Source organism: Elgaria multicarinata, chromosome 1, assembly GCF_023053635.1.
Source record: "Elgaria multicarinata webbii isolate HBS135686 ecotype San Diego chromosome 1, rElgMul1.1.pri, whole genome shotgun sequence".
NCBI lineage: Eukaryota > Metazoa > Chordata > Lepidosauria > Squamata > Anguidae > Elgaria > Elgaria multicarinata.
In genome coordinates this window covers 190,840,717-190,868,387 of record NC_086171.1, presented here as the reverse complement: position 1 = coordinate 190,868,387, position 27,671 = coordinate 190,840,717, and the positions used below count along the sequence as shown (strand labels likewise).

The 27,671-nt window shown below is 41.4% G+C and overlaps 1 protein-coding gene across 1 annotated transcript in view; it reads left to right on the top strand.

Moving 5' to 3' along the window:
• The window catches only part of STK4 (serine/threonine kinase 4), a 68,869-nt gene extending 42,597 nt beyond the window's left edge, over positions 1-26,272 (top strand). Inside the window, exon 11 of the mRNA XM_063145569.1 lies at positions 25,204-26,272. Within this exon, the coding sequence (XP_063001639.1) occupies positions 25,204-25,362 (159 nt within the window). The 3' untranslated portion in view covers positions 25,363-26,272. The remainder of the gene's footprint in view (positions 1-25,203) is intronic.
• Positions 26,273-27,671: the final 1,399 nt, after the last annotated feature.

The following is a 27,671-nucleotide window of genomic DNA, read 5'->3' as shown; positions in this document are numbered from 1 at the left end:
CTTAGACAGTAGCTATACAAAAACACACTACATCTCCAGTATCATGCTTTGAACATTCTTTAAGTCTGTGCTTGATTGCTTCATATTTTAAACTAGAGGGCAATGAATTGATGTGTCTTGAGCATAGCTTGTATTAGATGATTCTGTGTTTTAATGGGATAATGTTTTAAAGTGACTATGCTCTGCTCCATCCACAATGGAGAAGTTCTATCTGCATACCAGCACTGCATAATATTGGAATTTGGGAAATGAGCTTGAAATAAGATGAATCCTTAGACCTTCTTGTAAAGTGTGGTTCTTAATTAAACATTGTATGAAAATGCATTGTGTTGAAATAGTTTCTGATGGAAACATCTGGTGCAATTTCATTGCATAGTGTTCATTAATTTCAGTATTTCATGACATGGACAGCTCTTCAGATCAGCTAGGGCATTTTCATTCTGTATAGATAGGGCTGTGTGAAGTCTGTGCTAAAAGGGGAAAAATATCAACATTCTGCATCAAGGTAGCTGAAATTCTGTGATAAGAAAAGCAAATTTCTTGTAGCTTGTGTAAATTGTGCAAATTGTATATGTTTCCTTAATGTATGTGTCTCTGCTTCTGCTTAAGGCAAGGAACAGTAAGGTACTGAAATATCACTCCCTGTGTAACTTTACTCTACTGGCTTCTGAGACTTCACTTGGGCTTGAAACTATAAAAGTTAGAAATTTGATTTATTAAGGCAGCAATTCTACATGGCAATTCTACATGCAACTCCCATTGAACTCAATGAACCTTACATCTGAGCAGATAACGTATAGGATTACACTGCACAAATCAAGATGCAGTATTTTATGCCTTTCCGTACTTGAGGTTTTTGTTTGTTGCCATTTTTAGGCCACATTTTTGTCAATCTTTCTTCTAGGATGTCATAAGAGCTTAGGGCCCTGCTGAAATCCTTGCTTAGGTATACAGTGTGAAGTGTTCTTTTTTCTTTTCTTTTAATGTTGTATTTAGTATCCACAAGACAGTCCCGCCCTCCCCCCTTTCAGAGTCTTCTTTTCCCCAGAGATGATCTTTTGGATATTGCAGAATCTCACCTGCAAATTCATGACTGTTTCTGATATTCATCAGGTCCCTCCTATATGTGCTTACTGCAGAAACTCTGAATTTCAGTTCATCCCAAAATGGGTGTGCATCCCATTCATATTTATAAAAAACCTGCTTGTATTTAAAATTGGGAAAAGTCAGATAGCAAAGGGCTTGAGTTGTTTTTAACTCCTGTTGCCAAAGATATTTTTTCCCTGCTATACCTCTCCCTAACTGGGAATAAAAGCCCCACTTCATACGATGAGCTCATCATTCAGAAGTTTTAACTGACACTGATCTGATTTGTAAACTGTGTGTGTCTGTATTTTTGGGGCTAATATCAGTCTTCCAATTCTTTAGAAATGTCACTTGCGTGAGTTTAAAAAAGACTGTAAAAGAATGTTCTGTTCTCCCTGCATATGTAGACTGATTAACTGAATTGACTGACCTTAAGCTTGCATGGCACATACTTTAGCCTAGTAGGGTCATCAGTCCAATATGTTCTCCTCAAGTTTTGATAGTAATGAGAGTGAGTTGTAAGGCATTGGAAACTGGGGTCAAAGGAGCACTTGCTACTTGCGAAATTGGAGAGAATGTGTAGGCCTGACTAATGCATAGATCTGGTTGAATGATTTGACAGTGGTTTTTGAAAAGGACTCTGACTTGACCTTGGTGAGTCTGGGTTCCAATTAACTACTGTCAATGAGGCACTAGGCATTTTGAAAGATGGGGTTTTGAAGAAATAATACACCAAACCTTCCATCTGCTATGCAATAACCATTAAACTTTGCCTGAAAAGTTTACTTGGTTTCCTTTTCAAATAAATTCCACAAGCAGGGCATAGTGGGCCAGTTTGCATGGCATGACAGCCCAATGTGTGGCCGCCATTTTGCATATGCAAGCATGGGTTATTTTGGACTAAACCATCACATAACTCCCCACACAACATGTTATAACTCCACCATTGTGTGACTGTGGGCTACCGTGGAGTTGAGTAAAATGCATCACGACGTTTGATTGCTAGTTCCTCCACCTTCTCTCCTCCCCTGGTCCTCCCGATGGTATCCCATCAGCCATTGCTGCTAAAAAAAATCCCAGTGGCTCTCCTAGAGTGGCACTCGCTTCTTTCGCCACTCTTGCCAGGGAACTCTGTAGCCAGTGGGAAATGTCAACTCAACGCAATGGAAAACCACGGAGCCCACCACACAACATGCAACACAATGGTTGTGCAGGAACTCTCCTCTGCACAGCGTGGATATTCTGTGTGGAGTGTTTTCCTAAAAAAACCTCCACCATTGCTTGGAGTTTTTCTGCCAGACAACACATTTCTCATGGTGGTATAAAAACTCCACCGTGGAGTTCTAAAACCACCGTTGAGAAACGTGTTGTCTGAACTGAGCCTGTGTCTTGCTTGCTTTCTCGTACTGATTCTTGTTCTGCTCTTCTGTCTGTAAAAGTGCCCTACATACATAAATGCACATTGTAGAAGAGTTATATAACCTTGGCCAAGAGCAATATGTAGGTTAGCTTAATTGAATTCCATACTCATGAATGTAGCCTAGTGTTATTGCCAAGTGTTGTATTTCCTGGCTTGAAAATATGAATTTTGGCAACTTCTAATGCTTGCCTCTCAAACAACGCAGGCATTACAGCCCAGGTTTTTATGCCCTCCCTGCTTCCCTTCCCAGCCATCACTACCTGTTTTGATACTCTGCCAGCAGCCATAGGGTGGTTTCTCTCCTGGTTCTTTCCTCTAAAGCAAGGCCAGGCAACCTTTTGGGGATGTGGGTACATTTGTTGTTGTTTTCTTGGTGTCTGTTTTTTGAGCTTGAGGGCACATTTGTCCCACCTACATTTATTTTTTTGGATTCTCTCTTTTCTTTGCCCCCTCCCATTTCCTCCTCCAGAATTCTTCCTCCCACCTCCTCTCCTTTGTCCCCCTCCTTCTGCCACCTACTGCCATTGCCTTTCCTCTCCTCTCCCCCACCTAACCCTGAGGAAGCAGGAAGTCTCTGGGTGTGCTGACTTCTTGCTTCCTGACTGCAGGGTTAAATAGTCCCAAGGAGGTAAGGAGAAGTGGTTAGCAGCGAATGTGGGGCTGGTAGAGTTGGTTCACATAGCAGAAGGGGGTCTTGGCAGGCACAGTCAGGGATCCCCGCTGGTGCCAGTGCACCAGCGGGGTATTCAGGGGTCTTGGCGAGTACCAGTGCACCCAAAGGTGCCACATTGCTGATACCCTGCTCTAGTGCTAGGAGATATAAGTTTTGCAGCACTGCCGTGCAGTACCCACAGTAGCATGCCAGGAACCAGACATTGCAGGAAGAAGTTTTCATCCATTCTGCCACTACTGGAGCAGCAAGTTAGCTAAGTAAGGTGGCAGAGGGATCACACCCAATAATGCCCCCATATCTGGGTGCATACTGGAATCTGATATAACTCAGAATTGGTTTTAGAATGAACCCAGCTAAGTTTGATGGGAAATTTGTTTTCTGAGCCTGATTATGGGAGTCCATCCACCCTATTGTAAATATAGAGCCTGTTGTGAAGAAGCAGAGACTGGGCAATTGTTCATCAGGATAGATAATTCAAAATCACTAGAGTTTAGTTTATCATACTTTGAGCCCTGGTTTGACTTAAACCAGAATAAGTGAAGTTAAAATTAGAGGTGATGAATATTGGAGAATCAGCGACAAAGGAAACAATTACATTGCAGCTGCATGTAAATTTACAAAGCATCCTAAGAAGGGTACTTGACCTTCTCTACATTAACCATTTTCTCCTGACTGCTCTTACCCACTACTAATTTTCTGATCCTATGTTTTTAAGGTAAATATGGTTTTAGAACCTTCTACACAGGTTTAATGTTTTGGTGGGTGGGGAGGGTCACATATGGCCAGAGGTAGTGGTAAATTTTGAAGCTCATCACGGCACTCCCATAGTCAAGGAAAATCCATAGTCACAGCCCCATTTGTCCTGCTTTTGTATTATTTGTACTCAAAGCAACTAAAACTCTGTTTAAAAATTCTATAATAAAACAGTCAACTTACCAAACCACTAATAAAATCTCACATGTCACTTTTTGGGGTGTGACTGCAATCCAGTGCATAGTGCCTGGCAATAAGCTCCATGGAGCTTAGCGTAGCTTGCGTCTGACTGCACAGGTTCAACTTATCAAACATACTGAACTTTTAACAAAACATCTTCAGCCAGCTGAAATGTAATCTTTAGCTTTTAATTAGAAACAAAGCAATTTTGCAAAGAAGTGTTACCGTTTAAACTGCTAGCATGAATTAGGGACTCCGTCAAAGAAAAGGAAGGAAAAAAGTATCCAGCCTCTGTTTATTTCTTTCCTCCTTCTCTGCAATGCCCCCTTCCCTTCACGGCCAAATAGGTCCTGCTTCCCTAACGGTCAATTGTTTGGTGGTTTCGCAGGTTTTGTGTGGTTTTCCCCCCATTGTGAAAGCTTGAAATGCCTCTTCTAAGGCTTAGTTATTGGCAGTAGGAGGTTCAAGCTAAAATACACTGGCATTGTTTTTCCTTTGGCCCCGCCCACCACTGGAATGTGGCTCCCTGTCATTTACTCTGGTTCTCCAACAGGTGATGTGATGTCATCATTCCTGTTCTGGAACTGCACTCCCCTTGCGTTCCCCCTTCACTACACCACTGCATACAATAACCTGAATGGAGTAGTTTTAAAAACCCAATAAAAGCACCCCTCCCCCTTGAAATCTTCAGGTGGTATTCTTGAATACCAGGGATTACCAACCTTTTTGGACCCGTGGGCACTTTTGGGAATTTTAGAAACTACAGGGAGCACCCTCACAACATGACTCGTATGGAGGATATGGTTGGTCACATAATGGCTGCCATGGCAGGGGGCTGGCTAGTCGAAAGTGAGCTAAAGAGGTGGATTGGTAGAGATAAATAGTGAGGCTAGAGCTTGGCTGGGTGGGGTGGGGTGGGGTGGATAACAAGGCAGTGGGGTAGAAGGGCAGAGAAATGGCCAAGCTAGAGGCTGGGAGAAACAGCAGGCCAAAGCAGTAGAGAAAGAGAAATTCTACAGGCTAGGGAGTGGGGAGAGACAGAGCTAAAAAGGGTCGAAATAGTGAGGCTAGAGGCTGGGAGGGAGAAGGAACAGCAAGGCAAAGGGTGAAAGAAAGAGCAAGGCTAGAGGCTAAGAAGGGGAGAATCCATGAGCTGAAGAAGAGGGGGAATAGCAAAGTTATCCTTAACCTTCTCCAAGGTTTTAACCAAAAAGATTTTTTTGAAGGGGTCAGAGAGTGGAGAGCTTTACAGCACCATTAGGGATTGAAACTGGGACTTTCTGCATGTGCTCTACCGCCAAGGTTTGGTCCCAATCCCATGCAGTTCTATAAGGAGCAGGAGCAATCACAATGTGGATGCAACAGGATCATGCTTGCTTGTTATGAAAAAGCACTTGAAGTGAAACCTTAGGGTAGAAAAACCATAAGATACCAGACCAAACATTGCAATAAGGGCTGAGTGTTGCATCAGAGTGAAATATTTCAAGATGAGTAAGTGGATAGATTCAAAACATTTCTCAGCTTCATGAATCTTAAGTTCTTATTTGTTTAAAGGGTAGGTTAGGTATAATCTTTTTGTCATGCACATGAATGAAATCTTTAAACAAATGAATGTAATTAAATTCATTAAAGCTATCACATGGGTCTGATGCTTTTTTGCTGAAGGCGATTGATTTGGAAGCTTTCAAAAGCTCAGCATAGTTGAAGTGTCGGTAAATCAGTATTACATTTCTCATCAATTGTGAGCATCACCGAATCAGTTCCTGTAGCTTAAGAAGCATGATATGGCTTAAGAGGTTTGACAATCACATTGGCTCCTAGTGGTGATTCTTCCCTGTTAAAAATAAATTTGCATTTCAACATTATTTTTCATCTGTATTTGTGGATTAGTTTACATCTATAGGCTGGCATCACCACTTCTGCCACCTGATAATTGTATTGCATGACAACCTGCAGACTAGGCTGATAGTCGGCCACTGTGTGAACAGAATGCTGGATTAGACCTGTGGTCTGATCCATCATGGCTGCTTTTATGTTCTTACAACGATTTTAGACATAATTTCTTTGGAAATAAATATGCATAATGCTCAGATGGCATGCTTTGAACAAAAATAAAAGTATCTAAACCATACACATGCATGACCTTCAGAGTCTAGTAAGTTGATTTATGGCTCTGTCAGGGTCTTAAGCACTCTGCTCACTAAAATTGGAAAAAGGAGTAATCATTTTAAAGGAGAAAATATACCGTCTGTCATAAAACTGCAGAAGTCGGCCACGGTGTAAGCACTTTTAAGCATCAACTCCAGCAAATAAATATCTGAAGGAAAGTCTCTCTGTGTGTGTGTGTGTGTGTTCGTCCGTCCATCCGTCCATTTTTGTTGGTCAAGAGAAATTGACATTTGCTTGTCATGTAATTCAATTATAGGGTAGGGGTGAAGAGAGAGATGCCTTGTCCTTTGTGTGCTATTAGATTAAGTCATCAGAGCCTTTTGATGTCCTTTAAAGATTTAGGGGATGAAATGTTTGTAACTGGCTGCTGTGGAACAAGACAGCTGAGACACCTTGACATTTCATTCCTTTCAATCAAGTGTGCATAGAATTCAAGATACCTGTGGAAGTGAAGCAAGCTGCCTGCAGTGCATAGCATTATAGGTCTAGAAGTGATTTGATTTGGCTGTCCTTGTCAGTGGCCTGGTTTGGACATATGTTCCCAGGTGTCAGAGCTTCACACTCCTTCCTTGCTTCTTCCCCTTGTGTGGCAGCTTTGGGGTGGAGATCCTGGTTTGTTTTAAATCAGAGTTCCCTTTAACATCCAAAACGGGGAGCTCTGGTTTAATGCCAGTTAATTAACTAGGGTAAGCCAGGCTTATTATGAATTAAATTAAAGGTTTTATAAAACTGCAAATGGGTGTCTAAATCAGGCCGGTATAGAGATAATACCACTTTGACCCTAACAAATTGCCCCTTATCCCAGTTATAGCATGCATAAAGCAAGACTGAACAAAATTCCTGCTTCAAACTATATTTCTCCCACAAGATCATACCCAGGGATAAATCTGGAGCAAGTCTTCCCTTCCCCCACCCCCTGCAACCTGCACTTTACCTTGCTATGGAAAGAAGTGAGTGACTGAGCCAGGAGATGGTGCATTTTAAAATCTTCCTAAATTTGCAAAACTGAAAACTGATGGAAAGTTGGGTGTTTACCTGCCTCTGGAGCAAGAGGCTCAGAGGAAGGCCGGGTGAGGAGACTGAGCACAAAGCCTGTTGCTGATCTCTCCCTGGAGATATTGCCTGAAGGAGGGAATAAGGCCAAAATTTGCCATGATGGCCATGATGGTCTTATAATAACAAACCAGTGTTTGTCTTGCAAGGGACCCTTGTTCTTAAAAGGCAATTAAGGCTGGGTGTAAGCTCTAATATAAGATGTCACAGTGGATGCAGAACCTAGCTTCTTGAGAACCTAACCTTTCACTTTTTTTTAAAAAAAAGCAAACCATATGAAACTACCTGTGCACTTACATCTTCAGTGGAGGCTCTGTTCTGTTCCACCACCTTTTGTGGTGTAGTAGACAGGCACACAAGACAAGGCCATTCTGGTGGTGGGATTCTCTGCCCTGAAAGCCTCATCTGGCTGCTTTTTTACCTCATCTGGCTTCCTCTCTCTTTGCCTTTCATTGTCAGGTCAAAATGCCACTGTGTAGAAGTGCCTTTGACTGTAAAGGTTCGGAGTTCATGCGTGTTCACTCTCTCATTCTTCCTCTTTAGTATCTGCTGACTGTTGCTGTTTTTACTGATTGATTTCTGATTTCATTTGTCTAATTAGATTGCCTACTAATGGCTTTTAGCTGTTATTGAGTTGTGGGGGTAGTTATGTCTGTTAACCACCACTAGTGCTTTATTAGAACAGAAAGGTAGCGTCTAAATGTTACAATAAAATAAGTTTCTTTATCCATAGGAGTTCTAAAGATATGTTTGACAGTGAGTTGAAATCTTGGAAGCCAGAAAAGTGACTGGGATAGATTTCTGTTTGTGTGTGTGGAGGGATGCTTCCTTGCTCCTTCCCCATTGCTAGTAAAATCAGAGAAAATTATGCAGAGCAGTAAACTTTGCCAAAAACAAAAAGGAGAAGAATTGTACACATTTTCTCAATTCGCATTGAGTACAGAATTCAGCATTTCATGGTGCAGAATTTGCCTGGGTTATAGGCTTTACATTTTTTTCACGCAGAAGTTCTCAAAGCCTGAACATGGTATAGGCAACTGCTCAGATCTTCAGTGATTTTAAAATGTCTTTGTATTTTTAGTCATTCTTGCTGTGTTGAATTTAGAGGCTGTAAATCTCTGTGCATTACTCCCAGTAACATTATATGGGAAAGCTTTCAAGTATTCCTCTCTTTTAAGGGCTTTAGGTGTTATTGAGCTCAAATTCTTCAGCTTATCAGAAGTAGTCAGGGATGCTCCTGTTGGTGATGCAGAATTGAAAGGTGTCTCCCATTATGCGGCTCCTGCCTACACTCTGTGTGGGTGTCTGATTTGCATAATCATGTAGACAGAGTTCTCTAAACCATGGGTGAATATACAAATCTCTTTAATACAGGTACTACAGCAGCTGTGTTGTGATGCACTTCTACGAGTCTGTCACAAAGTCCAATAATGCTACTTAAGTTTCTCTGCATAAAAGATGTGAAAAGCAAATAGATTGAAAGCATCAAATTACCAAAAAGAGAATAGACATCACAATATTTCTTCTTTCCTTGTTCTTAATTTTATATCTCTCCCTCCCCCCCATTTTACTAAATCTTGTCTGTGGCTTAAAAATTCAGCCATCCCTAGCAAATCCCAGTTATGCTAATGAACTCAACCCAGATACTTTACCACCTTGACTCAATGGTTTCAGTGTTTGAATGGCTGCATTTGAATGTCACAATAAACAACGGTTTAGGAAGATATGAGCCTAGCTTCCTCTTGGACTCATACTTTCCCACCCCCTTTTCTTCCTGTACGGCTGGGAGGAAGAGGAGCGAGCTGTAAAATGGCCAAGTTTGCTGATGACACCAAGTTATTTCAGGTGATTAAAAGGGATTGCGAGGAGCTCCAAAAGGATCTCTTCAAACTAGGAGAATGGGCATCATATGGCAATTGCGGTTCAATGTAAGCAAGTGTAAAGCGATGCACATTGGGGCAAAACCTCCCAATTTCTAATATAAGCTGATGGGATCTGAGCTAGCAGTGACTGAGATCTTAGGGTTGTAGTGGACAGCTCAATGAAAATGTCACCCCACTGTACAGATGCTGTAAAAATGTTAGGCATAATTGGGAAAGAAATTGAAAATAAAACTGCCAATATCATACTGCCCTAATACAGATTGATGGTGTGATCACACTTAGAATACTGTGTACAGTTTTGATCACCACACCTAATAAAAGCTATTGTGCTGGAACAAGTGCAGAATAGGGCAACTAAAATGATCAAGGGGCTGGAGCAGTTCCCCTATGAGGGAAGGTTATAATAGTTGGGATTGTTAACTTTGAGAAAAGAAGAGTAAAGAAGGACATAATAGAGGTCTACAAAATTATACATAGTGTGAAGAATGTGAATAGGGAGACATTTTTCTCCCTCATTACACTAGGACCTGGGATCATCCCATAAAGCTGATTGGTGGGAGATTCAGGACAGATAAAAGGAAGTACTTCGCACTGTGCATAGTCAAACTATGGAATTCACTACCACAAAATGTAGCAATGGCCACCAATTTGGATGACTTTAAAAGAGGGTTAGACAAATTCCTCGAGAAGAAGGTTATCAATGGCTACTAGTCCTAATGGCTATATGCTATCTCTAGTATAACAGAGGCAGTATGCACTTGTACACCAATTGCTGGGAAACATGGGCAGGAAGGTGCTGTTGCACTTGTGTCCTGCTTGAGATTCCCTGGTCGACAGCTGGTTGGCCACTGTGTAAACAGAATGCTGGACAAGATGGGCCCTTGGTCTGATCCAGCATGGTTCTCATGTTCTTAACAGGCAACCAGAGTGTTAAACAATAGGCAACCACATTTTCCCCCAGCCTTGTATACAATAGGCTTTCATATATTTGCTTATTTTGCCTTATTCCAATTTTCTAGTCACAGAAGTGTAAGGAGCTACACAATATTTTCCTTCTGCCCCCATGCTAACTCCTGGGATTTTTCCAATGAATCTCTGCAGCTATAAGAGCTAGGAATGAGCAAAGCTGGGATTCTCTGGTTGCTGAATTGTATACAGCTCACATTCCTAAAGTTTTCTGTTTTTATACAGAACTGCAGAATACACGCAGCGTGGTCAATTATGCTTACTGATTTGTGAATTTCCAGTACCCCATTCTACTTAGCTCTGGTATATACTTAGTTCTGGTATATTTTACATGGGACTATCAACATTCTGGGTTCAAAGCTAGATTCTAAAAGCAACTTCATGTGTGAACATGGTTCCAGTTTAACTTTATGTTGGATGGTCGTACACAGTGCTGGAATTTTGTGGGTCTGACTGCTACTCTTAAACCTTAATTTCTTTTCTGAACCAGGTATTCCGTCTGTGCTAAATAACATTCTTCACTGGAAAGAGCTCAGTTGGTAAGAGACAGGGTGGTTGCCATAGCAAATTATACAAGTGTGCAGGGTTCCTACCTTGTATATGTCCCCCCTTTTCATCTGGCATCAACTCTCTTTGGCCAAACTTGCAATGTGTAAAAGTCCCTCAGGTCTTCCTAAGTATGTCTCTTAGTCCTTGTTAAGGGAGCTGTGGTTTGAGCAAAGTGGTTCCCCTCTACTGCTTTGAACATCTTGAATCAAAATCCAATGTACAGTCTGTTAGGAATTGCCTTGCATGCTGCAGCCCACAGTTTCTCCTTATCCAGCAGTGTGCCTAAATAATTAAGTTGCATTAAAAGCAGAAGCTTGTGCTAAGATTTTTATTTTTCAAATCCTCTGAAAGATTAATACCATCCGTGTTGTAAATTCACAGGAATTTCTTCATGGTCGGCCGTTCACATACCTTTACAATTTTCTCCCTCCAATCCATGATAACTTCTGTGCACATACACACAAAAAGGTGTATATCAAACTTCTGAGATCTGGTGTTTGTGGTTGAGCTATCTTTTAATGGTTTTATTCAGCTAAAATAGTAATAATAAAATAATAAAAATAACTTGACACTTTGTCAAGTTGTAAATGTTACCTGTTTTATTTAGAAAATTTATATTCACTCCTTCAGTAAACACTCTTATGATTTCATACATAGCCATAAATAAAGGCATAAACATGTTGGAATGCCCAGGTAAGTATTCTCCTGATGCTGAAATAACACCAGGCAAGTCTTCCATAGACAGAGCACCAAAATTGAGTAGTTCTTCTCCCCAGTCACCACCCACTTGGCTTCAGGTGGAGATGGGGACTCAGGAGAGGGACTCTGACCCCAATGTTCAGGCAGGGTTGTCTGGCAAAAGATAGTCTTCAAGTACCCAGTCCCAGACTATTTATGGCTTTATAAGTAATTACTGCACTTTTAATTGTGCCCTGAAATGGACTGGCAACCAGTGTAGCTGTGTGAAAACTGGTGAGATATGATCCATATAGTCAGTTGTTAGCAGAAGTTGTTAACTGAAGTTTCTAGAAGTCTGCAAAGGAAGACATGCAACATATAATCGCAGTAGTCTAATCCGGAGGTTGCCAGGGCATCATTGACTGTGGCAAGACTTTCTCTGTCTAGGAGTGTATGTAGCTGGCCGACTAGTGTAAACTGCTGGAAGGCATTGCATGCTTGGACCTCCGGTTTGTTCTAGCCACACCCTATACTAGTCCTTCAGAGGGTGACCCCATCCAAAACAGAATGAACCCCATCTCTTACTGTCAGATGCACCACTTAACAACAGAGCTTCCATCTTGTCTGGATTGTGCTTCAGTTTGTTAGCACTCATCCAGTTAATTTATGATCACAAACATTGACCTGGTACGGACGAAATGACAACCCAGAGTATGGGTTGCCATTAAGTCATGGATTGTTACGTGCAAACACTGCACTGAGGTATAACTATGGGATAGACGTGAGATAGAACCATATGGGCTCCATGATACAAATTCCATGGGGCTGAGCAGCAATTTTCTAGTTTAAATATCTGGAATTGTTTTTCTAGGTCAGAATGGAACCACTCTCCCACCTGGTATAGTTGATTCTGTGCCAAGGCTTAAGCCATACAGAATTGGGTTCAGATAGTTTCATCAAAGAGTGTTTGGTGCTATCATGGCCTGTGTCTATGTTGACTACCATTTTATATTCAATCAGTCCTTGCGTCTGAAGTTTTGCATTCATATGATTTCTTTCAGTAGTTCAATAGATAGATCTAGAACAGCATTTGTCAAGCTTTCTACCTTCAGAGAGTCTGTTCTGGATGTGTTGGTGCCCTGATCAAGGAAACCCTGTACACTGTAGTCCTAAGGGTAGGCAACCTGGTACCCTCCTGATGTTTTGTACTATGGCTCCCATAATCCTGGACCCTTGGCTGGGGCCGATGAGAGTTGTGGTCCAAAACATTTGGAGGGGACCACATTGCCTACCTCTGTTGTAAAGATTCTAGGGGCATGTTCCTTGGGTGCAAATTTGATTCATACTAGCTGGTGGCCTGTTTTGTTGGATCTAGTTGTCGCCTGGGGGAACTAGGGTATATCCTAGTATGTGCCCAATAGTCTTCTATGGCTGAGAGAGAACTAGTAATGCAGGGGGAAACAGCAGAGGAACGTCATAATTGTGGACAATCTGTCTTTCAGTTATCTCGTCTACTATTACTAATATTCTCAAAGAACACCCAATAAGCTTCTGTTTCATGGAATGCCATTTTAGGACCTGTTTTTTGGTTTTGTTTTTGTTTTAAGATGCTAATAGCCCTACTGAATATGCAAACAAGGTAGCACTGGCACTGGCCTACAGAAACAAAATGGTATTTAGCACATCAGTTCCATCATAAAGGCTGTTCTTCATAGATGATGGTATGGGAAGAGGGGCTAGGGGTGAGGAGGAGATGGAGTGAGGGGGAATGGGAAGTGCTAGATCAAGAATGGGGTGGTTGTGAAGGGGCCAAGGGGAAGGAGGTGAACTGGACGATGGGAGAGGGACACCCACACACTGCCAGCATAGCTAGTAGAAAATGGAAGACCAAGTTCATACATCTTTTATTTGAAAGACAGCTTGAATGTATTGATTACAGAACTGTCTTGTAGCTAAGGTTATTGATGTAGAGGTGTTTGTAATCTTGTAACCAGAATATCTTCTACCCCAAGGGAATATGCAAGCACTTAGCAAACTATTTAAAGGAATCTCCTTGCCAGATAGTGAAATATAGCCACTTCTAGGGTCAAATGTGGTGTTTTCTTGCTGCGTGGTCTGTATTGATTGGTGTGTACAGGACACTCGGATATGTCATGGTGTTTGTTTCTTACATTATGCTACAAACTTCCAAAAATGTTCACTTGCTGAAGGTGTGGATCCTCTGGCCAGTAAGGTTAGTGCCATATTCAGCCTTCTAGTATGCATTCCAATGTGGGCAGGGACCTAGAGCATACTCCCTATTGACACTAACTTCCAAGTTGTATCTTGACTGCTGCATCATCATGGTGGGCAGACTCAGGTCTGTAAAGGATGTAATGTTGGCCTCCTTTCCAATCACCTCACTTGTTCAGGAAGTGCATCTTTGTATGTGCCCTTCAGCTATGAAACATCAGAGAAGATTGGTGCCAGGAGAACACGGCTGCGTGCTCTTCAGCAGATGCAACAGACTGCAAATACCTGCACAAGAAGGTTTTGTCTCTGTCCCAAAAATGTCGCACTGTCTTGCTTTAAATAGGAGGCGTTATTCCAATAGGAGAGTTTCCTCTAAAAGGCAGGTCTATAAATCTTCTAAAGAAATAAATGCATGCTGTTTTCACAATTTCTTTTCTTTTTAGGCATTTAAGGCACATAACTGGACTATCGTTCAACAAAATTGAAGGTTCTCTGTACCTTTGGTTAACTTTTTTTATCATCCTTTTATACTTTGATTTGTGCCCATTTCCTTCCTTCCAATCACTGATCCAGCATTTCCTTTCAGTGCTGCTTATGCTTCACTTTGTTTAACAGCACCACTTGCTCCCTCCTCGCTGCCAGTCCCCAGCTGCCAGTCCCCAGGGAGCCTCGTAGAGTACTAGTATAATCAGTGCTGCTTAAGATGCTTATGCGTAGATTTTCAACTGAGCTGTTTCGATTTAAGCTCCCTTTACTTCTGGGAGACAGTTTCAGTAAATGAGTTTTCTCACAGTGATCCTGGTTTTCTTCAGTGTGCCACTCCCCCAAAAGCAAAGCAGCTATAAGCAACCCCTACTTGCAGGACATAATGTGTAGCTGTATTATAGGAAATGTTGAAAATGCTACAGTGCTGGCATTTGATGAAAGTAGATCGGTAATTTGAAAGGTTTCTTCCTGATCCATATCTCTGCTGCTTCTGTGACGCAAGTAAATAATCAGTTTTCCCATAGACACACAAATGAGAGCTGACTTGAATTTCCTTACAAAATTTAGATGGGTACATATAAGCACTTAAAAAGGTTCTTGCCAATGATTGCAACAAATCAAGCACAAAGAGGGAAATATCATGTTTCTTAAAAACAGGAAAAGATTCCTTGTTAACAGTTGTATTTTTCTACTGTTGGCAAGCTTCGATCCTTGTTAAAGTAGATTGCTTGCTACTTTGTCCTCCCCCCATCCCCCCATTTTTTTTTAACGAAAGCTTTTGTGGATGCTGTCCACTTCATCAGATGCATGGAGTTTTAACCTCAAATTGCTGGGAGAGTGAGGGAGATGCAAACTGTGTTGCCAGAAGGAATTGAAATGTAGAAACTACAGTCAGAGCTAATTACCTTAACAGCTGTTATTCAAACCCTTGTTGGGTGTTATCATCATTGCAATGGTGAGCCGAGCGATTAACATATATAGCGTGATGAAAACAACAGCACACTTTTGTCATTCAAACCACAGGAAATAGTATTGAATCTCTTGATGAACTTTACTTCAGCAGTTTTGCATTGATATCTGTCTTTGAAATGCCTCTGTTCAAGAATGGGCATCTTAAGGTCATTAACAGCATGTCCTGGGAAGTTGAAATGTTTCCCTACTGGTTTCTGAACATAGCCATTCCTGATGTCCAGTTTATGCCCATTTATTCTTTTGTGTAGAGACTGGCATGTTTGTCCTATGTGAAATGCAGTAGTGCATTGTAAGCAAGTAAAGGCATATACCACATTGGAAGCTGAGCAATTTTCTGAGCCGCTGATGTTGTGGATTTCATTAGAATGATTTTATTAGAATGTAAGCCTATGCAGCAGGGTCTTGCTATTTATTGTTTTACTCTGTACAGCACCATGTACATTAATGGTGCTATATAAATAAATAAATAATAATAATGATGATGATGATGATGATGATGATGGATGGCATTATTAGGGCCTGTACTAGTGTTGCCAGAGTAGGTGTGGCATCTGTGTCTGAAACAAGATCTGGTTCTTGTGTCTATATTTCAGTTGCTGGTGAATGTCCTTTTTCGGTTGGGTATCTGTAAACAATGTAGGCCTACCACCCAAAGCCTGTGAGAGGAAAGTGTCATTGTCTGGAATGGGTTGTAGATCACTGATGATACATTGGAGTGGTCTTAGCTGGGAACTACAAGTGACCAGAAGTGCCACCTATCGTGTTTTGGTTTTCTCTTCTGGATCTGTTCTGAAATATATTATTCCTGGGTACCCGCCTGGACTATTTGTTTATTTTTCCCTTTGTTTGGTGGGTATTGTAGTCCAAGAAATGCCTGGTTTGAGTCTTCATTTGACAAGTCTGAGCAGATGCAGCTGTATTGTAGGGCTTGGCTGTGGATTTTGTGGCGTGTTCTGGGTGGGAGCTGGAAGCATGTAGGTATGTGTAGCACTTCTGATATGGTGTGATGCTTATATGTTCATTATATGGTGCACTGTCATACTCAGAAAATGAACTGTCATGTTGATTGATATAAACTGAGCTCCTGTCCCCAAAAGCCTCCTGTGTACCTGAACAGTCAAGAGCCTGCACGTTTGTTTGCTCCCGAACAAGCCAAATTTAACAAACCATGTTTTGTTTCATGGTGCAAACCAGGTTACAGTGGCCCCATTCAGAAGACACCTTAAACCACGGCTTTAACCATGGTGGTTAAGCCAGAAAGCCAGACCATGTTCAGAAGACACCTTAAACCATGGCTTTAGCCATGGTGAAAAAGGCAAAAAGCCTTGTTCACCATGGTTAAAGCCTTGGTTTAAAGTGTCTTCTGAATGCAGCCCTGCTTTCTGGCTTAACTGCCATGGTTTAAGGTGTCTTCTGAATGGGACCAATAAGTTACTTTGCATTTGTAGTAACATTTCCCATTAATTACAGAAGTAGCTTTAACTCTGAAACTTCTCTGCTTTCTGATCCACTGCCCCCTAATTTAGGAGACCTTTCAGAGTAACATGTTTGTGTTTATACCTTCTCACCCTGTGTCATAAGTGAAGCTGTTTTGTTGCACATTAATCATGAAACCTGTTTTGTGTGCAATGAATGACCATCAGCTGCAAGATGCATTTTAAAAAAATTAATCTGAATCTTAAAAAGTCTGATATTTTAATCAGTAGGCATTAGTCACAAAGCTTCTAAATTAGATGAGAGGACCTTCATTTAATTTTGAAAGGAACCGACATATTCTCTTTCCATTTGTGATAAAACATTAAAGTATTAATCATTTTTGACTGAAGGGCAATTAGTCATCCAGATGAAACAGGCTCAAATGATGTGAAGTGTTCCGTTCATTTATAGAATTCTGGGAATATGTGATTTAAAGTAGTTTTGCACTTTATTGAAACTGCCTTATACTGGGTCAGATTTGGGTCCATCTTGCCCAATATTGTCAAATAACTGGCAGTGGATCTCCAAGGTTTCAGGCAGAAAAGAGTCCTTTCCAGCCTTGATACCTTTTAATGGGCAGATGCCAAGCACTGAACCTGGGATTTTCTGAATGTAAAGAATATGTTCAGTCCCCGTGCTTGAGTTCGTGTCCATAAAAATTGTTATCGTAGTAACAGATATTTTAAACATATGTGTAGTTGTGAAATTTCACTGAAGAGCAAGGACATTGAATTTTAACCAGAACTAATTGTCTGGAAATCAATAAATAAAATAGCTGGTGTTGAACTTGGAATGGAACAATGGTTGAAATCAAGTGGCGACTGTGAAGGTATGATAAGGTGGAAGTCGCTTACAGGTGTTTTCTGTTAGTAGGAATTCCTCTTGTCTCATGGGCTGCAGCTTCAAAGAGTCTCGGAACTTGGGTTGGTGGTGGTGCTTTGGGTGGCTGACAAGCGTGCAGAACAGCATGTAAGACACTTCGGATCCCTATCTGAGTTAGAGCAAGTATAATTCATAATGTCAGATGGCATCTGAGGTTGTCATTAAAAATAAAGAACAAAACCAAATCTAAACTGTGATGGTTGGTAAATACTATTTGGAACTTACCCAGATAATTCATCAAACTATAACCAGTTACATTTTAACCCTTGGAGTGTAGTCCTACAGCTTTATTTATTTATTATACTTTTATATTGTCCAATAACCAGAGTTTTCTGGATGATATCTAGGTAAATTAAAAATATAAAATACAAAACAGTAAACACTGATAAAAAGAGTACACAATAAAACCAACAGCAAGGGGTAAAAATGGCATGTATAAAACCGAAGTAAAACGGCATGAAGATCCAGAAGCATTAAAAATAGATATTAGAATGCCTGGGAAAATAAAAAGGCACTTGAAAAACCATAATGTAGGTGCCAAGCAAGCCTTTCTGAGGGAGTGTTCCAGGGTGTTCCACAGGTAGGGCACCACCACTAAAATGACCCTTTCCTGACAAGCCCTATCCAGCAGTCTCAGTAGAATTGAATCCAATCTCTTTTATGGAAAGAGAGATCTCCTTGCTACCATTTGCTCCATTTAAAAAGAGAAACCTATGCACTACACCTGTGTCATAAAGTGATGGACGTATTGCTGGTGAGAAATGAAGAGTAAGTCTCTGCACCTGAAAGAACTACATCAGCATCCTCACTTTACAGCTGTTAAGTGAGAAAATACCCATCCAACAAAATAAAATAGACTCATAGAATAGCAGAGTTGGAAGGGACCTACAAGGCCATCGAGTCCAACCCCCTGCTCAATGCATTGAGTTGAACAAGAGAGATAATGGTGAAGTGTGTTCTGCCGTCACCACTGCGATACAGTTCTTAGCTCAAAAAATGTACAAAAAAATGTATTTTAGGTTAATGTATGTTTTAGGTTAAAATGCATATAGAAGTGCATGTTTTGTGAAGAAAATAATGCACTTCTGTGCAGTTTTTTTAAAAAAATGCAGATTGCAGAAATGGGACGGAATGGACTTGCGAATGAACAGATGCAAAACTTAACACAGGCAGGGAATAGTCTGATCCATCCATCCCTATGCCCTATTTAAACGTTAAGTGCTAGAAGATAGCACTGGTATATTTGAAATGGGGCACTGCCATCTGTGATTCAGTGTAATTCTGGACGGGTCTGTAACCCACCCACCAGCAATTATACACTTATAGTTGAGCTCTTTGCTTTGCTGTTTCACCGTTGCCCCGCCAATGCATAGGCAATGGATTACTTGCATTTTGTATTTAACCTTTTTTTTTAACAGTTAAGGGCATTGAGAGGGGAAATGATTTCCTATCTTTGGTTTATGTTACAGTAAGTCTCTTCATGAAAATTGAAATTAGCCCATTCCATCTTGAGGAAACAACTATATAGCTGTTATAAAATGGTCTCTGGAGGTCAAAACAAGACTGTGATGCTATAAAGTTACTGAGCAATGTGCCCTTGAGAATATGAGCTGTGACTAATGTGTCTGCTTAGCTCTGTTATGTATTCCTCTTCACTGTTTAGTTTCATTGAGATTCAGTAAAGCTCAGTGTTATACTGGCATGTTATTGTGACAGATGAAAGACTATTTTAAGAGAGAAATAGGGGAAAGAAACTTGAAAACACTACCTATGTCAAAATCCCAAAATTTCAGGCAGCCATATATTTCTAAGGTGTGAGAGCAAAAAAAGAAAAGAAAACATGGTAAGCAACTTACCTCTTGGAAAGAGGATCCAAGATGTACTCACTCGCCTTGATCTTTAAGGTCACCCTTGCACAGTTACTTTCCTCTATCCTTTTTGTGTTTTCAATCACTGAAAAGTGTGGTGGTGTCCATAAATATGCAGAGGGATGCGTTGGAGGGAGTGTGTGGAGGCTGGTTAATGGCCTAAGTTAGTGCTTACAGTTCTATCAGAATCTAATTTATCAAGCTACCTTTTTGACATACCTATTTTGCTGTTGGCCACTTTTAATTTAATGAAACTTTAAAGAAGATAACACTCTGCACAAGCACTGCTGTTTGTTCTTTCAAATAGGCATGCTAACAAAAACATGTAAAGTACAACTTGATGTTGCATCATCATCTTCTACTGATGTTGGCAAGAAGAAATGGCTCAAGAGGAAGCTTATTCTTCTTCGCACCGGAGAGATGGGCATTGCTGTTGGACATGAAAGAGACCTGTTTGTCTCCCCAGCATGCACACTGTTACAGGAATAGACAATCTATATGCACCTCCCATCTACCTGTCCACCACCGCTCCTCTTCCACTCAGCCAAAGAACATGAGCTCAGAGCATGCCTATATGAGGGGCATGTACATACCTCTCATTCTTGAATGGCCTGGCGGACTGAGTACCCATGCCAAGGGCAGGTGTGGCGGGAAGGTTAGAGCTCTCATACCTTATGAAGTACCTTCCCCTTGTAGGCACTATAGCCTCATGGGAAAGGACTGTAGTCTCCCAAATTCTTTTCAATCTAGGCATTTGTCTAGTCTTTTTTCTTTCTTTTTTTAAAATAAAAGCTACTAATTGGCAGGGATGCCCTAATACACACAGGAAGAGGATATTGGAGCTGCTGCCCTTTTGCTTGCAGTGTATTTTTGGATACCTTTTGGAACGTACACTGTTTGGCAGCCAAGGATGCCCAGAGCTTCAAGGGCACACTCAATTGATCTAAACACTTCTTCATGAGCAGTGATAGTGCCACAGCTACACTCTGGTTTCTCAGCATGTAGACATTATGTCTGCGCTTAAGCAATAGTGTGAACATCTACAGAAAGCATTAATTTGGAAAAGTTACAGATTAGATCGCTTCATTTTTGTTGTGAGTAACTTTGGTTGGAATGAAATTTTTGCCTTATCTTCATTCATTTATTTATTACAGTTCTATACTGTCCAATAGCTAAAACTTTCTGGGCATGATAAAACAAGATAAAACTTTTGACATTCAGGAATTTAAAACAGTTTTAAAAACATTAACAGTATAACTACCAGGTCCTGATAAACAACTAAAATGCCTCATCGTCACATGTCAAATACCCGGGAGTAGAAAAAAGTCTTAATCTGGCACTGAAAATATAACAATGTTGGGACCAGACAGACTGCGCTGGGAAGAACATTCCACAGTTCCAGTGCCACCACTGAGAAGTTCCTCTCCCTTGTCCCCATCCTCTGAGCCTCCCTCAGAGGAACCACTTGAAGGAGGGCCTCAGATGTTGCTCATAGTGAATAGATATCAGGCTATCATGTAAAATGCATCTTTATATTATTTTTAACTTGCAATTTAGTATCTTGCTTCAAAGTACAATGTTGATTTCAGGAAAACAAGTTGATCACAATATGCATAGATTTTCCTTCATACAAGTGTGACCAGTTCTCATGACTATTATATAAACTAAACAATCATTTCTCTTGATCTAAAGAACTTAATTGGTGAATTTTGATTTCATTAAAATTGCCTGTGTTTGTGTATGTATTGGACTGAAGAGATTAGAGCAGCCTTTCCCAACCTGGGACCCTCCAGATGTTTTTGCCTTCAACTCCCATCAGCCCCAGTCAGCATGGTCAGTGATAGTAGTTATTGTAAAGGAAGTCAGGGTGGACCTGACAACCCTGCAGGGTAGGCACCTGGACCAAACGTCCTGAACTCCCAAGTTACCCACCTCCCTGCCCTGTCCACAACCTGAATGAGCCAGATGTTCACGGGAATAAACCACAGATGCACATTTAGGGACCAAAGCAACTTTATTGCAATCACTAAAACTAACACTTAAGGCCTTGGTCCTAAAACAGCCCCTTAAAAGAATAGGAAAGGGAAGGGGAAGGGGGATGTGGACAAAAGGAGTGAGGAGAGAAGGTGAGGAAAAGCTCTAATACTTAGCCATTACCCCAAGAAGCAGTCATACGACCCCACACCCAGCCAACATCTGGCTGGCCTTCTGCAGAATACCCACACACATTAAAACATAAAAAACCTTTCTATCTCCGGGCAACTAGCATAGTTGCCACGGACCTGATATTCCCACTTGTCACACGCACGCACCACCGAGGAAGATGGAAGAGCTTCGTCATAAAGCTTTTTATCTCTTTTTGGGACCCCTGGTCCCATGGCCTGAATAAACCAACCCATGCCCTTCTCGGGCTCTTGCCCACCCTCCTCCCAGAGGGGCCAGGCCACCTCTTTTTCCCACAGCTGAATCCTGTTTAGTGTGTCCAACGCCCTGATAATCTCCAGGTGCCCGTGGGAGTTGGACTGGCTCGGGACAAGAATGACCTTGGCTGGCAGCCACGAAAGCCTGGCACAGCCAATTTGAACAATAGACCATAGATCCTACCTAGGGGCAGATCTTCCGCCCTCATAGCAATAGCAGGTTAAAGGTACAGGCTTGCACCCCTATCCTTCACAGTTATCAGGCAAAAGATCATTGGGGAAAGCAGGAGTAGAGTTTTGTTTCCTTTTGGGATCTCAGCTTTCTCTCGGAATTCCTTATCTAATTTGCTACTATGAGTGATGTGTGCAGCTATATCTGCATCATGTAGAGCCATTGATCTGCTTTCGCTGTTAGTGGGATGAGTAGTAGAAGTTCAAATTGTGCCTGACAAGTACCGGGAGCAATGTGTTTAGAAACCATGCAGGTGTCGGAACAACCCTAATCTCTTCCTTCCTCATATGTGGTAGCTTTTGGCTTGTGAGCCTTTAGTAGCATCAGTTAAACCCCCACTGTTCTTCTCATTGAGAGCCAGAGCTGTATAGTGATTAGAGTATTGGGCATAGACGGGAAACTGAGGTTCAAATCCATGGTCAGCCATAACGTTCACTGGGTGCTCTTAGCCTAAACTGCCTCACAGGATTGTTGTGAGGACAACTGGGGGTAGGATCATGAATGCCCCCCACCCCTGATTTCTTGAAGGAAAGATGTGATTTTAAAAAAGGCAGTAAATTCCTTATATTGACTTAATTACAAATTGGCAGTCTTAGACAGGGGTTTGTATTTTAGTGATTTGTATTACATCCAATGCAGTTTCAGGTGCTCCCTCAACAAATGAATGATCAAGACCATTTCTACTGTCTGCCTGTACAATGGGTGTTTCAGGAGGCCGCTTGCATCCTGGTCCTAACTGCCTTTATCTCTCCACATGTGCCCAGAGCGGTGGTTTTTCAAACCCTTTTTTATGGAGGAACCCTTGTTAAATGTTGTGATATCCCATGGAACCCTAACTCCCTCTCCTTGCTTTTCCCCATGCAAACTAAACAAAGTAAAAACAGGTAATAAGTAATTTATTTAACATTTGCAATTTTATCATGAAACCCTGTTTGGAAAACACTGACCTATATAATATCCTAAGATGTGTGATGCCTGGAAGCAGCCACGGTATAAGCAAGAGGAGGAGGATGGGAGGGGAAAGGGTCAGTGAGGCTGACATGGCTCTTGGGACACCAGTTGAGAGGGAGAACAATGAAACTAGAAACCACTTTGTTTGTTCTCACTCTCGCTGGGCATGTCCGCTGGGCATGTCCACACCAGCCCTTTTCTCCAGGGTCATCCCTGGATCGTCCCTGTGTGTCTGAATGATGCACAGGGGATCCTGGGCATGACTAGAGACTTTCCCCGGGATATCTGGGACTGCAGAAAACCCAATTTTTCCGTGGTCCCTGAGGAGCGCGGGCCATATGGCCGCTGCTCCAGGGTTGTCCCTTCCTCTCCACAAGGAGTGGGGCTCTTAAAATGGGCATAGTGCTGGGCAGGGGCAGTCCATGCCCATCGGGGGTGGGGAGTGGGTTTATGGGTTTTTTTTTAAAAAAAAAACTCACTTTTCGGTGGAGCACAATTACTCTCTGTCTCCCCTATAATTATTTTTAAAATGGCGGCCACGACTTCCCTCTTTCCTTTCGGGACGTCGTGCAGCCGTCAAGATGCTGGGAGAGGATCGCGGAAGCAGGTAAATCCGTGATCTTCCCTCCCTCTACAACGTTAAGGTGTAGCTATGCCCTCTCTCACACACGTGCATGCAGCTACCTACCTTAAGACAGGATTCTATTTGAATGGTCTGCTGGCAAAAAAACAACTACTAACGGGAACCTTTGGCTTAATTCCTGAAACACAAGGTGCTGCATTTTATTGGTTGAAGGAAACTTTAGCTGTAAAAATGGAAGATGGTGGACCAAGTGGAACATCTGGTAGCCTTTTAATGGTTAGAGCTGACTGAGCTCTTGAATCTTACACACTCAGCACTGACTTAATAGTTTCTCGTTTTCTGTTATACTTTATTATATTCTTTCAGCTCCTGAGGGCTGTGTATTGAACAATCACCTTCTCTGAAACAGATGTTATACAATTAGCATAGAATTGTAGCAGGTCCCATACATCAACTTAAAGGGCTGTCAGCTAAAGCTGTGTTAATGTGCATACATAATGCATCCGATAGGGAAAGTACTTTTTTCTAATGAACAACTTCCTTAAAAGTTAGGCCGAAAAGAAGTGTGTCCTCTTGCTAAAATACTTGTTTCCCTTGCACTATAATAATCTATACATTATTAATAAGTTTAAAACAGTGGCTAGTGGTGGGAGAAGGGGAGGGGAAAACGTACCTTTCAAATAATAACGATGATGAAATTCCACAAGGTAAGTTATGCTAGCTCTGTTAGAGTTGACAACTTTGGGACCTCTCCTCTATGAAGGAACTTTGTAGCACAAATGTATTTAGAGGACAATCTACAGGTGTTCCTTTCTCTGCTGAGATAGTGCAACTCACCCCTTCCCTTTGTTAGCAAATGTGAACTTCAGACGTACCTGGGAGCCAGGTGCTGTGCAGCCTGGAAGCTGTAGATTTGCTTCTGGTCCTGTCTTGTTCCTAGTCTGTACATGTTCAAACTAATCAGAACAAGACCAGACGTTAGTTTGTTTTTTTAATGTACACTTCTTATCAGATTCTCATGAACTTATTCAACAACTAGGCCATGTGGTGATGGAAGATTGTATTTCTCCCCAGCACATCACACCCTATTCTAACCCAGTTTGCCCATCATTGACTACACAGGAGATGTCCAGTTTCAGAAAGGAGTCTTTCCTAGACCTACCTAATGATGCCAAGAATTAAGGCTTGGACTGCAGGAGCCACAAATTCCTCCCCACCTCCATGATGCCACTGCCACAATTTTGTTGGGAAAGCTTGTGCATAAAGAGCATCATCCCAGCACAATTGCACTCACGACTTTCGCTGGTTCCTTTTCCCTCTGCAACCCTATTCCTGAGGGTTGAAGGGCCCTCTAGAACAGCATGGAAGAGTTGGCACAGGTTTGCAGAGAGGAGGAGGAGGAATTGGTGGAAATTCCCTTTCAGCATGCATAAGCCTCCGCTGGATCAAAGGCCCTTCTGTGAACGAAAGGATCCAAGCCACAGTTTGTTCCTTGTGTTTGTCAGTAAATTTAATTGCACTTTATGCTGAACCATTTACTCTTGCAGTAAAACATGTTCACTTTCCTACTTAGAAGATGTGGAGCAAACTTTACAGTGCAGGGATGGGTCCATCTTACCATTTCTTAATCTCTTTTGAGTTTTCTGCCACTGCAATCTCAACGTGTTTGTGATCTTTGTGTGTTTCTTTAGTTGAGGAACTGGACCGTTGACGAACTTCAAAGGAGACTCGGGGCGCTTGATCCCATGATGGAGCAGGAGATAGAAGAGGTTCGCCAAAGGTATCAGTCAAAACGGCAGCCAATTCTTGATGCCATTGAAGCAAAGAAAAGACGCCAGCAGAACTTCTGAGGGAAGCTTGGCAGTAGAATAGATTTCCATCATCCCTAACAATAAAACTGTGCTTCTATTACTACTGTGTAGGTGGATTTCTGTTTTAAATATGTTAGAGAAGCAGGCAGATGTCTGCTCCCTTCATTTACTGTAGCACCTTTTTGAACTCAGGAACGCCGTTGCGTGGAGTCCTTGTGAACAGATTATGTTGTGTTTCGATGTTAGTTGTGTTTCAAGTAGCTTGCATGTTGCTTTCGAGGAGTCCTGTTACCATTTGGAGCTAGTCTTTGTTTTTATGCATCCACAGAACAATCAGAAATGGACTAAAGAGCATTTGCGCTCAAGGTTTTCAGCCAGTTTCATACGTTTGTTTTCTACCAGATGAACTTATTCTGCACTATGATGTTGAACTGCTGTGAAAGCTGAATGATATCTCTTGTTTGGGTTCATTTAGGTTGGTGTGCAAGGATGCAAATATGTGCTTTTTCATGAAAATCTTGAAGTGTTTGTTAAACACACTTCTCTATTCTATTAGATTGATCCAGGAAAAGATGCATCATTTAACTTGTTCTGTATTGCCTATTCCACCACTGTTTATTAAACTACCCTGTCTTTCATCTTTGCCCTGTTACTGTTTTAATGGTACTCTGGAAATAGTTTTTAAAAGAAAATTGGTTTAGTGTCAAGAATATGCAAGAATATGTTTCAGTGTTTGAAAAGGAATATGAACTTTTTTTGTCCCTTCCAAAAGCCTCTAAAAGCCCCATGCCTTACATTGTTCCTTGTAAAGCATTGTGTTTTAAGCCTGCATTTCTGTCATTTCTACTGTGTATGTACTTCGAGTGAAAGCTAATATTTTTGAATGATTTCTTGGCATTTTAATATATACTTCAGTGTGAAACTAATCCATTACTCAAGAAAACATGAATCCTGCATCCTCTGTATTTTTTTAAGATTCCCTTGCAGCGAAGGAATGTCAAACTACTTTCAGCTCAGGAAATTACAAACTCCCTCGAGATAACAAGATGTTTAAAATATTTAAGGAATTGTAAACGTTTATGGACCTTGCTATTTTCAGTTTAATTCGTTTGAGGCCTCCAATATTAATTTTAAATTTAAACTAGTGTGTGTTTTTCGGTTTATTTGGAAAGGCTATGGATGTCAGTTAAGATTAAAATAAAGTTCTGTTGACCCATAAGAATAATTTCAAAATGCCCTTTTAGTAAAAACGTTGATGTGTCAAGTTTAATAAAGCAATAGCATTCATCGGCAGCAGGAATGCTACTGAAGTAAGTGATAAGTATGCAAGAACATGCCTGATGTCTTCTGCAATTCTCATTACTGTTGGATTTGCACACGGAAAGGTTTTGGTTGAATGCACTTGTGGTTCATTGTGGCCTCCCTGGGTTTCAAAAGTGTCCATGGCATTGCTCCCTTTCCCTTTTTCATGGCATGTATAAAAACATGGTAATAGCCAAGCTCCAAAGAGGCTTATGAACATATGCAAAGTGCTTCAGTATGTGAATAGGGAGCTTGAGATTATTCCATTCCTACAACACCCTCTTGCACCTAGGAAACTTGGCCTCAGATGGTCTCTTGACTTTTGGAGGGTGCATAGGAAGGGGGTGGCTGAAAGGTCATCTTTGTGCATGGAAAACTGTGGGTGCACTTTGGATCTTAGCTAATGTCTACAATTATTGACACTGCAACTTGATAAATTTGCACTGGAATAAAGTCAGAAGTATGCAAATACAGTCCACACTTGCTGCTCAAGGCCAGAAAATGTGTGAGAGCCCAGGTGTAACTTCTTTTACACTTGCCACAACAGACTTCCATTCACCAGATTCTTCCCTCTATTGAACTCTATTATCTTTTAGAGCAGAGGGAGAAGAGGTTCTTATTTGGACTACAGACACTCCGCGCTCACTCCTGCGACACTTAATTGTGGGCCCACCATGAATTCTTTCCAGACCCACACATATTGAGAGTGAACTGACCCAACCTCAAATTTTTAAAAAATGGGTAAATTGAACCCTTTGTACCGCTGATAAGGATGAGTCTGATTGCCAGTGAAGCCTAGCTCTTTTCAGTATTAATGTTAGGGAAACATTAACTTTCGTTTTGCAGCAGGCACTCTTAAGTTTGCTGGTGATTATAAGGACCTGGCCATTAATGACGTTAGCTTGCCTTTGAGTTAGAAGTACTGAAAAAGCCAAACACCTCATTCACAGAACTCAACATACAAGTTATAGAAGTTCTATGATGGAAAGAGAAGCATTAAATAATAAACCAACATAACTATCTTTTATGCAGAGCCATGCAGTTCA